This window comes from Enhydra lutris, unplaced genomic scaffold (assembly GCF_002288905.1).
Source record: "Enhydra lutris kenyoni isolate GAN:26980312 unplaced genomic scaffold, ASM228890v2 scaffoldscaffold25, whole genome shotgun sequence".
NCBI classification, from domain to species: Eukaryota; Metazoa; Chordata; class Mammalia; order Carnivora; family Mustelidae; genus Enhydra; species Enhydra lutris.
This window is the reverse complement of record NW_019154109.1, coordinates 18,311,538-18,323,851: the sequence shown is the minus strand read 5'-3', so window position 1 is coordinate 18,323,851 and position 12,314 is coordinate 18,311,538. Positions and strand designations below refer to the sequence as shown.

Genomic DNA, 12,314 nt, shown 5'->3' with positions numbered 1-12,314 from the left:
CTTCAAAGCAACTATTACCTGCAGTATGGCATTCTAGTCTAAGAAACAAAAATAAGAAAAAAACATAGTTCCTAAAGCCTCAGAAGTTAATTTGTTTGTTCATATCCCACTTCTGTCAATTGCTAGCCTTCCACACATCTCCGTACTTCAGGTTTTACTCATCTGTAAAATAGGAAAACCATTTCTCCTTATCTGCATGGTTTTTGTGGAGTTTAAAGAGCTTGACATGGGCGCCTGGGTGGCTCAGTTGTTAAGTGTCTGCCTTGGGCTCAGGTCATGATCCCAGGGTCGTGGGATCAAGCCCCAGGTTGAACCCTGCATCAGGCTCCCTGCTCAGCGGGGAGTCTGTTTCTCCCTCTCCCACTCCCACTACTTGTGTTCCCTCCTTCGCTGTGTCTCTATCAAATAAATAAATAATTTAAAAAAAAAGAGAGAGCTTGACAAATATTAGGTCCTATTAGTGATTATTATTAGTGAGATAAGACTTCATTAAACTTTTAATATTTTATTTATTTATTTTACAGACAGAGATCACAAGTAGGCAGAGAGGCAGGCAGAGAGAGAGGAGGAAGCAGGCTCCCTGCTGAGCAGAGAGCCCGATGTGGGGCTCGATCCCAGGACCTTGAGATCATGACCTGAGCCGAAGGCAGAGGCTTTAACCCACTAAGCCACCCAGGCGCCCCTACATTAAACTTTTAAAGAGATAATTTTGTCATTCAGTGGAGCAGGAAAATATTGCCTTTTTATTAGTGACAAAAATTATGTATATGCATCTTTTTTGTTTAGAAGTCCTTTCTTTGTGGCCAAGTTGAAATAAGGATATAGATATGTCACTTTATTCTCTTTATTATGCTTTCTCTTGCCTACATATATCCATCTACCTAATCATATAGTCAAGAAAGTGAAATCATGAGTGACAAAGTAAAACTCTTCACCTTCTCAATAATTAAATTTGTATCCACACTGACCTGAGTGTGTCTTATTATAAGCTTGGTTAAAAAAAAAAAAAAAAAAAAAAAACCAAAATTTCTAGGGAAGGCCTACTGTAAAATAATTGTTATAGAAACTTTGACTAAGAATGGTGCAAGGAAATATATAGAAGTGGGGATATTATCAGGGTAGGATTTCAGGCTTCTGTGGAGTTCTCTCTATCTCCTTAAAGATTTATCCCAAAGAAAATTTTTAATTAAGTTGGTCCTTTAAGTCTTATAAAATGACTATATATACAATAAAGACAAAGTTTATCTGAGTGATTATTTTATGTGCCCAAGCTTTAAGGTAAATGTCTTTTTTTAAATCATGTGATTTCTAACAACTATATGTAGAGAAGTAGAAGTCCATCAAAATTAGTATTAATCTACATTTTCTATTTCTTGTAGTATTTTTTTGTGTGTGTTCTTGTTCCGCAGAATAGTTTGCTCAAAAAATGACCTAACATCCTAAATGAAATAGGGAATACTTCATTTTGAAAATTTTTTTTGCATTTGAGTATAGTTGATACAATAATACATTAGTTTCAGGTGTACAACAAAATGATTCAACTTCTCTATATGTCACGTTATGTTAACTGTAAATGTAGCTACCATCTATCACCACACAATGCTGTTACAATACCATTAAGCATATTCTCTTTGCTGTGCCTTTTATTCCCATGTCTTATGGGTTCCATAACTGGAAGCCTGTGTCTCCCAGGTTGTCCATCCCTCCACACCTTCTCTTTGGCAACCATCATTTTGTTCTCTGTATTTGTAGGTCTGATTTTGCTTTTTGTTTGTTCTTTTATTCTTTTTTTTTTTTTTTAGATTCTACATATGAGTGATATCATATAGTATTTGTCTTTCTCAGACTGACTTATTTTACTTAGCATAATATCCTCTAGGTCCATCCATGTTGTCATAAATGTCAGGATCTTATTCCTTTTTATGGCTGTATAATATTCTGCTATATATTTTCACTACATTTTCCTAAAAATAAGAACCATTTTATTATATTTTATGTGGAAAACAATTCCATTTTCTAAAAATCCACATTAATCCCACATAGGTTGTTTTAAATGGGATAAGTTTTATAGCAATATTCAGTAAATTTTACTCACTTCAAAGTTTTACTTTTTGTGGAAAAATAAAGTCACATTCGACAAAACGGAAAGTTTTATATCCTCAATCCCTCAATAACAACTTTAGAATTAGAAACATAAAGTACTCGCAATTTGGTGTTTGATGTTTTTCTGATTTCCTATTATAGTGGTGAGGAAATAGTACCAAAGTTTTAAATTATTCCTAGATTTTTATAATCTTTGAAATCACCTTTATTTCTGAGAAATGTTTTATAAATGATATAGTTTATATTCCATGCACACTGTTTCCTAGAACTACTCATTTAGGTCATGAAATTTTAAAGTGAATACCCAGGCAAATATTCCAAATGAATTTTATCTTATTTCTATAGTGAAAATATCTAGAAACTTACTTCAAATGTTACTAACCTTTACAGTTACCTGCATTTATATTTATGGAAGATTATTTGATATGAATGTATATCAACATCCCTTAGAAAAAAAAAGTTTTATACTAATGCTTAGTGTCATACTCTTTGTTTCAATGACTTTTATCCTGAATATAATTTCCAGTGCTTTCTGTATCTATAAACTAAGTAAACTTACATGGTTGCTTTTGATCATTTCTAGTTATAATGATGGGACCAACGCTCAGTGAAAGTTGTTTAATTATTTGTTTATGGACTATGGAGTTTCTCTCAGTCTCCTTTGCTCAAATCTGCTATTCTCATTTGAAATTGCATGATAAAGACAATATTTCAGAAAATGAAACTGTTTGATCTAATCTGCATATGCTTATTTATATAAGAAAGATAATTGAGGATTGACCTCATGTGGATGCTCAGTAATGTGTTTCCTTGTTTTCCTTTTTCTTTTGTGGCTTTTTTCTTTCAAGAAAATGATGGACTTGATTTAACATAGTGATATTTTTCTGTACTAGCTCCACAAATAACGTGTGGGCGTTACTATGTGGGTTGAGTTTGGGCCAAGGCCCCAGGGTTTTATTTGGACGTTTTCATGATAACAATGGCAATGTCGCCATCCTTTATCTCTGCCGTTGGTGACAGCAACCATACCACCACGCTGCTTTATGAGGCAATAACTTGGTTTCCTCATTTATCCACTCAGGAACTGGATTATTACCTCATAAAACAGTGTGATTGTACAATTATCAATTAAATCCTAGCTTGTTGAGATTCTTCAAAAAAAAAAAATCCCTTTCCTAATAGCTGTTGGCAATAATTCCTCTGTCTGAATTCGTAGAACTTGACTGGATCCATGGATTCTTGACTAACAAGGTTATGTTTCTCACACTGTTTATCTATTATTTGATTTTTTTTTTTCCTTTAAAGGTGTTGTACACTGCTAAATCCCAAGAACTGTCTTACGTTGTAAAAGAACTAAAACCTTATAGGATATACAACTTTACTATTTCTCTCTGCAATTCAGTTGGTTGTGTAACCAGCGCGTCGGGAACAGGACAGACATTAGCAGCAGGTAAGCAAGTTCTAATGGACATGAAAAATATATTATATCTTCATAAACCAACACTTCTAAAGCTCAGTCCCTTCTCTAGTTCGGACATAATACTTGTCTTTTCTGGTTCTTCCTGCTCCTCAATCACTAACTCTGATTGCTACCTATGTTGACATTTTTAAACAAACAGAAAGTAAGTAAATTAGCTGAAGTTTAAGAGGTCCGTGGGAGCCCTGAGTTGCACCTGTGCCGTGATAAGAAATATAATTAGAGGGGCACCTGGGTGGCTCAGTGGGTTAAGCCTCTGCCTTCGGCTCAGGTCATGATCTCAGAGTCCTGGGATCGAGCCCCGCATCGGGCTCTCTGCTCTCTAGGGGAGCCTGCTTCCTCCTCTCTCTCTGCCTGCCTCTCTGCCTACTTGTGATCTCTCTGTCAAATAAATAAATAAAATCTTTAAAATAATTAGCTGCAGAGCAACTCCAGGGCTCAGCAACCACCCTACCTCCCAGTGATGTTCTGACCATTAGAAGTATTCAGGTGGCTTCTTAGGAAAGCTCAGAATGCTTCTCCTTGGCCCTTTTGGTGGCTTTAGATCTGCTCACGCCTGCCCTCTGGGACTGAAGGCAGACATCTGGGAATTACAAGGTTGCCCTGATGTTATATTTTGCCTTTATTGGATAGGCAATAGTGTAATTATTAATTATTTTGTTACTAGTAAGAAGCTCCTAAGTCTGTGAAATTAAAAAAAAAAAAAAAGACTGGTTATCAAGTTAGATCTTAGTAGGAAATGGTTTGTATAGATTTTTGCCTGTATAGATTTTACTTAGAGCAAACTAGATTCATACAAACTTGATCACTAACACTAACACCTACATAACTCAGTCACTCCACAGTTGGTATATTTTCAAATCAGTTTTTCTGTTGGCAATCAAACAAGGCTTGGTGCTCCTTAAGAAAATGTCTAGATATGAGAAGGTTAAGAGACTCCTAAATGAATGACAGATATTATGCAAACCTCTCTAGCTATAAAAATATTCCCTATACCTTTCCCCTAACTGTATTCAGGTCCAATTCTACTGTTTGTTTTGCCTTGCTTTAGTTCTTGAAAAACGTGTTTGGCTCAAATGATTTCATCCAAGTAATTTTGTTTCCTCAAATTTTCCATAAATGAGAACGACTCCCCAATTCTAAGGAACTATGTTTTATTACCTCTACAACTGAACTCTTTGTGTTTTTTTATATTTATATGTATTTCATATGTATGCATACATTTATGGCATACCTAGATTGTACAAAATACCGTTCTCCTGTAACATTGTTTATTTATTTATTTTTGTATATTAGATTATTAGAGGGTTACTGAATGTGGATAATAGAGGCAGGCTCCTTATGTCCTTTTGGAAAAATTATGTATTTTGGGGCTAGGGAACAAAAAAAGAGGACTCTATCTTACAGGCTGGAGGAAAGCAAAAATAGAAACAACACAAGCTGAAAACTAGCCTGAGTTATAGTAGAAAATAGAGTGATCATGTGAGTGAGCAGAACTGAAATCAAGATTTCCAGGGTTGTAATGTACATAAAAGTCATCTGTGTGGGGCACCTGGGTGGCTCCATTGGTTGAGCATGGAACTCTTGATCTCAGCTTGGGTTGTGATTTGGGGTCATGGGATTGAGCCCTGCACTGGGCTCTGTGCTCCGTGCCGAATCTGCTTCTACCTCTCCCTCTGCACCTCCGTCCACTGTCTCTCTTTCTCTCCCAAATAAATAAATAATAGAATCTTCAAAACAAAAGTCATCTAGTGTGACTTTCTAACCAATAATAGTATGTTCTGTGTAATATTCTTCCCAAGTGTTTATCCAATTCAAGTTTGATAACTTTAGTGGTAGGGGAGCTACCACTTCTCAGGCAAATCCATGTTTAGAGACCTCTTTCAAAGGGTGATTTCTTACATTGATCCAGAATATCTCTCTGTGGCCTCTATTCAACAGTTGGGGCTATCCTCAGTCTAATTCATCTTCTTTATGACATCACTTCCAAGAACACTTTCAGTAACTACTCCTCCCTCAAGTCTCCCCCTCACTGCATACCACGGCATCTCCTGTCTGCACTGCATGTGCCAAAGTTTCTACCACTAGTACAAGCGCTCTCCTCTAGATGAGATTCAGTCTGTCTTTTCATGGAAAGTGCAGAGACTGGATGGGCCCTGAGGATGGGAAGAGAAAAGCAGGATAAATGTCTATAGAACAGATCCTGCCCGGTCAACACACCAGTGATAACAAGTGTGTTAACAGCATCCACCTTGATTGTAGTAATTGGTTTCTGTGGCGTGGAAGATACCATAGCTGAGCGCTCTGTGCAGCTCCCATTTTAGCTACTGGTGAGCATACTGAAGGCCACTCCTGTCCACTGGAAAAGTAGTGAAATGAAACTAATCTAAGTCTTACGAATTTTGACTCTTTATCCTTGGAAGATAGAACTTGGAAACTTCTCATAGTCTCTGAAAGCCATGAGATGCACAGATTAATCGACTTTTTAAAAATAAGAGCTTATTCATATATTTAGGGGAAGCATGATAAGCCAGGATGCCAGGATTTAAATTTGGGGTTCTGCCATACACTAGCTCTATGACCTCCAGTAAATTATGTGACTCGTGTGGCTTGATTTTCCAACTCAAAAATAAGGATAACTTATTTTATAGGGTTCATAAAGATTGAGAAGTTTAAATATTGAAAGCAGTGCCCAGAACAAAGTAAATCCTCAGTAGAAAGTGTTATTTTTTAAAAAGATTTTATTTATTCATTTGACAGAGATCACAAGTAGGCAGAGAGGCAGGCAGAGAGAGAGGGGGAAGCAGGCTCCCTGCTGAGCAGGGAGTCCAGTGCGGGGCTAAAACCTAGGACCCTGAGATCATGACCTGAGCTGAAGGCAGAGGCTTTAACCCACTGAGCCACCCAGGCGCCCCGAAAGTGTTATTTTTAATCATGATTATTCTCTGTTGCAATGTAAATGTTATAAAATTTCTAATATTATCAAAATCTAAAATTTTTTTTATAGCTTTGCTTCTATTACACTCTTACAACACAAATGAAATAATGCAGAGTCCTGAAACTAAGGACTATGTTACAAAAATAAACTGTAGGTGCGCTAAAGCCTAAAAGCATTATTTTTCAGTTCTGTAAGGACTATACCATTTAGAATTATAGTAAGCATTTCAAAATTTTGCTCAAAAACTACAGATTTCAAATTTGTTAGTTGCAGTATATAATAATGTGCCATAATCATACAGTTACTGTATTTTGTTGTGAATGGTCAATTCAGTAAGCACGTAATAAGGGCTTACCTTTTTAGGGCACTGTGGGGGATTCAAAGGTAATTCTGTTCAAAGACACCTTAATGGTGCTTGCGTGAAGATGTCAACATACAATGGGTAGGCTTAACATCTGAAGGCATTGGAGAAAGGACAAAAGAAAGCTGTTGGGAACATAGAATACGGGATAGATAGCTTTGATTTGGGAGATTGGGAAGTTAGCACAGATGCAATGGCATTTGAGGTGGACCCTAAGGGATTGGTTTGGATTTGGGTAGGTATTTACTGGGCACATGCCACCCTAATCACTATTTTAGAGATTAGCACTGTCCCAGGTACGAATGGGATGAAAACGGGTTTATGAAGAGTCCTCTGGCAGTAGAATGTGGAATAGACTAGAAGAGATTTGCAAATAGAGTCTGGTAGACTTTTCTAAGAGGCAGTGAGGGAGTAAATCCAATGAATAGAAGTAAAGATTGTTGGAAGGGAACGCAGGTGAACCAAGGAAGAGAAATCCACAGGTTAAGAAGAAGGAAGAATTGAAGATGACAGTAAATATTGCAGACCATGGTGATGGCATTAAAGATAATGAGAAAGATGAAGAAAGAACACATGGGAGAAATAAACCCAGGAGTTTAAGTTTGATTTGATAGAAACATATCCATGATGATTATAAGGAGCCTGCAGCAGAAAATGCAAATCTGGAGCTTAACAATGGTACAGATTTTGTCATTATTGCATATAGATAAAGCTAAAACTGTGGACGACAATGAACTAGTGAAAACAGAAAAAATAAAAATTAAAAGTTCACATCTTAGTGAATGGTCATATTTTGGGAGAAAGAGAAAAGAGGAGTAAAGGGAACAGAGAAATGGTCAGAATTAGAGGGAGCAGTGTCAGAAAAAGTTATGGGAAGAGAGAATTCTAGAAGGATCTAGAATTCTGTAGTACCATATGCTATAGGCAAAGCAAGAGGAATGTGACCTACAAGGAAGGTGACATTGGTGACCCTCTGGGGAGAACTCTAGTGCTGGAATGTAAAGGATTGAGCAGTTACAGGGGAAGATGTAATGGTAAATTTAAAATGTCCTAAATGTGTACATTTACATATGTAAATTTAACACTCTTTTTTGTTGTTTGCCAAAATTTTCCTTCTATAGAATTTCCCTTAAAAGAAATACACTAACTTTTGTTTCCATGTAAAATGCTTCCATTTCTTTTTTTTTTTTTTTTCAAGATTTTTTGTTTATTTATTTGACAGAGAAAGAGATCACAAAAAGGCAGAGAGGCAGGCAGAGGGTGGGGTGGGGGAGCAGGCTCCCTGCTGAGCAGAGAGCCTGATAGGGGCTCCATCCAAGGACCCTGAGACCGTGACCTGAGTTAAGGGCAGAAGCTTAACCCACTGAGTCACCCAGGTGCCCCAAATGCTTTCATTTCTGAAGGAAAAGAGATTTTAGTATTCTCCTAGGAAAATGTTTATTTCTTAATCCTGTAATACATTTCGTCAGAACTCTGATTCTTCTTCTGCCAAGCAGAGAATCAGGACACTTACATGACAAAAGTACAGCAAAATAATTTTTGCTTGCCATTTGATTTATTTTTAAATACATCATTTTTTGGCATGGAGGGTATTGAGATCGGTAAGAATGGACTTACCTCTTTTGGTTGGAATATAAGGAAAAGTCCAGCAATTACAGATCCAATATCTTTCTTACCAGACTTATTTTTAGTAAATATAAGTTTTCCTCTAAGATTTTCTTAAGATTAAACATCTGGATATAACTCGTAGATCCTAAGTCATAGATAGAAACAAAGGGAAGTTCGATCCCTTCGAAGAGTCAACAGGTTGGCTATAGGCAAGAAATCAAAGTTGACTTGCAGCTTTTGGGTTCTTCCTGCCCTGTTTCTTCCAGTCATAAAACTGCAATTTGGAGGGATTATATTACTGCAACGAATTCTAATGGTTGTGTGAGGAATTAACTCTTCAGTGCAAACGCAGTTCACAGGAATTTATTATGGGAGATTGAAAGTAGCCGGTGACCATTCAAAAACTTTGAAAAAGGGCACCAAAGCCTTGAGTCATGAAAGTATGTTTCCTCCTTAAATCTCTGTCACAGAAATCAAAAAGATACTTGTAAAGATTGATCTGACTTTCATTAGAAAGCTTGAGAATTACAATTTGCTCTTGTTTTAAGTATTTTTTCAGTGAGAGATGTGGTTAGAATCGGTGCATTGCCTTCAGAGTATTGTGTCACTGCTCGGTTAGGATAGTGCCGGCGACAAACCCGAGAAATGATCTGCGGGGAGGTGTATCCCCAGGAGCAGCTGTGTTTTTCTCTGTAACAAAGTCTCCAAGCAGGTCTTTGGTGGCTCAGGAGCTGCTTCTGGATGTCTGAGGGTAATAATGTACGCATGGCGCCAGGCCCGTGAGAGTCCCTGCTGTTTTTTGGTTTTTGTTTTTTTGTTGTTGTTTTTGTTTGTTTGTTTGTTTAATTTAAGACTACCCTTTCAATGTTAGGAAATTGGTGTGCTTCCACACTTTGTGAATTCGGCACACTTTAAACCTTAAGAGAAATTCCTTCTGGAGCTCCATCCCTGGGCGAACAATGTGGCATCTCCTTTGCCTGTCATAAATTGACCCCACACAACCAGCTTAGAAGTGCCCATCTCCCATTAAGCAAGTAATTAGTGGTGCATTAAGGTTTTCCTCTGAATCCAAAGTAAAATGTATAGGCTGTTTGCAGCTCAGTTGAAAACACACATTGTTTGCATGCAGGTACAGGAGTCTTTTCACTATGAATAGGACCCAGAGTGATTAAACAAGCACTCTTAATATGTTAATTTATAATTTTAATTACAACAATCTTGTATATATAGTCATTAGTGAATACTAATATAAATATTTTTCTATCTTTTTATTCATAATGCATAAACCAATCATCCCGTTACTTCTCTGAGGTTGCCTGTTTTTGTTTCATAATACAATCTTTGTTCTTAGTTATGAATGCATTTTGTTCGTTCCTGTCTTGAATAATCCCTCATTAAGCTAGTCACTTTCTGCTCCATACTAAAAAGGAAAAATTATCATGCAAATGTGGCATGCCATATTAAAAAGCACATTACCAAACACTTTTGTTGCTGTCCTTCAATTAGTTTCCCTTCTTTGAATTTAATTCCATTTGTTGTTAAACTACCGACTTGATGTATGGACTCATGAATCTGAAGCTGCTGCCAAAAAAGTGGGGGGAAAAAAATCAAAGCCTCCTCGAAGAGCTGCAGAGGCGAGCCGAAATGAATTTGCTTCACCTTTGACAAGAACACTTGAACAACACTGGAATCCTCTGATGTTTCAACTTGGCTAATTATCCGATTATTTATTTCAAGAATAAAGGCACTATTTTACCATTAGAGAAGTAGAAAGCAATCTGAGAAATTTGGTCACGACAGATGACTTAAGTAACTTCTAAGATAAACAGTATCTGCAAACGTGTCTCGCTGAGTGTTTCCCAGGCCGCCGTGCTGTGTCTCAGCATCTGTGAAATCCCGGGTACGCCGAGGGTTTTGGTTTTTCTTTTTTTTATTTTTAATTTGTTGGCTTTGCTCTTTCGACGACAGAAATTATTTTACACTTTTAACCAACATGTCAAATTTCTGTGGCTCTGAAGCAATGTTTAAGTTGTATTTCTCTTGATTAAAAGCGTTTGGTTCAAAGCAATACTTTTTAATTGCCTAATGATATAAGTCAGTTCTTAGGAAAGAACCGCACATTTAGGAGTTCATTTGCAATATAACTGAAAAATTCATTGCATCGCAGTAAAACAATTTACTGTTAATTACAAGGAGAAGAATTTGCTGTAGCATGCCCACAGATTGCCATGAATCATGCTGCACTCCTAGAGATTTATAACAGATGTGTAAGTGGGATGAATTAGCAGGGTTTAATAACAGAGACACAAATCATGCAGACTTCAAGGAGCTTTAATTGATATACTAGAATGTGACGGGCATGAATCACTCAGCCATTCAACAGCACTGTAGCATATGGTCAGCTCAATATGCTGCATCTTAAATCGGCTGGTGAGTCGTTGGTTGTCCCATATGGTGGAAGCAATATATTTTTCATGATTATAAAAAATACATCCATTTTTTTAAAGAAATATGATTGCAAAGCATGTTTGTTATTGAACAGTCACCTGAATGCCAAACTGGGTTTTTTAATGATTTTTTTTTTTTTTAAACATGTCCACTTCCCAAAATAAATAGCGGCTACTACTTGTAATACCAGATCGCTGGAGGCAATAGCAGCACCAAATTGGTGCTTGTTGGCACACTTGATCCACGGCAAAGCCTATGGAAGAGCGCAGCTGATGGTAACTCTGATTGTCAGGGAAATCCTTCAGACTCCGGCAAAGCAAACACAATGAAAGGAATGATGTCACTTTCAGGGAAGTTCAGGAATGCCCAGATTGGCAAAGAGCATGAAATGAATTGAATGGGAGACCCTGACCCAGCAGGATAGGAAAGGGGCTGTGGTAATACAGTTAATGCATCATGAAGCAGTTTGGATGTAGCATTTTATACTACCCTCTTCATGAAATGCTCCGTCCTTCAGGAACATTCTAAAAGGACTCCTGGCTGACCATTACAGAGATGGTAGTACCAGTTCCATGTTATCCTTGAACAATTGTTTCAGTGTATGGAAACAGACATCCTCGTGCAGAGATCTATAACTGGTGGCACGCAAAACCCCTTTTTACTGAAACTGGGATCTGGCAGCTCTCGGCAAAGCTTTTGCGGCGTTAGTAAATCTGACAGACTTGAAAAAGGAATATTGCAGCCTTAGAACGGTGGCTGCCAGAATTTAATGTCAACAATTAAAATTTATTTTGATCCTTACCTACTGTTTATTACTGTTTGTATACACAACAGACCTTACTAATACAGAGATGCTCTATTAGATGGAATTACCATCTGTTCGGAGTGAAATGCTGGCATCTGTCTTAGATGCTAAAACTAAAATGATATTATTTCTAACAAAACAAAATTAACTGCTTTCTGCTCACCAACTTTAATTCTGAATGTGCAGATGCACTCAAGGAAAAGGCTTGTTGATGAAACATGTAATGACCTCTGTCTCCAGGTCTGCATTCAGATACGTGACTTTATTACGGGCTCCGCTGGCCTTTTGGGCATGCCGAAATCATACTTTTTAAAACGGTCTTCAAGCTTTGTAATGTGTTATTATCGACAGCAAGGTGTTAAAACAACAAGACTGGAATATGTAAAAATCATCTGGATCAGAGAGTATGTAAAATATTTTGATAGCTTTACCTTAAATAAGTATAAGGAAAGCAATTAAGTAAGCAAAACTCATCTGAACAAAGTTGCCATAGGTCCCACAGTGACACCTTTAGGAAAATATAAACTGTATCTTCTCTGTTAGAGTATTTTTAATTTTCTCCTACACTGACATA

General features: G+C 37.1%; 1 protein-coding gene across 1 annotated transcript in view; it reads left to right on the top strand.

The window, feature by feature from the left end:
• The window catches only part of LOC111151119 (usherin), a 680,307-nt gene that overhangs the window by 182,269 nt on the left and 485,724 nt on the right, over positions 1-12,314 (top strand). Inside the window, exon 19 of the mRNA XM_022508904.1 lies at positions 3,409-3,553. Coding sequence (XP_022364612.1) covers positions 3,409-3,553 — 145 coding nt within the window. The remainder of the gene's footprint in view (positions 1-3,408; positions 3,554-12,314) is intronic.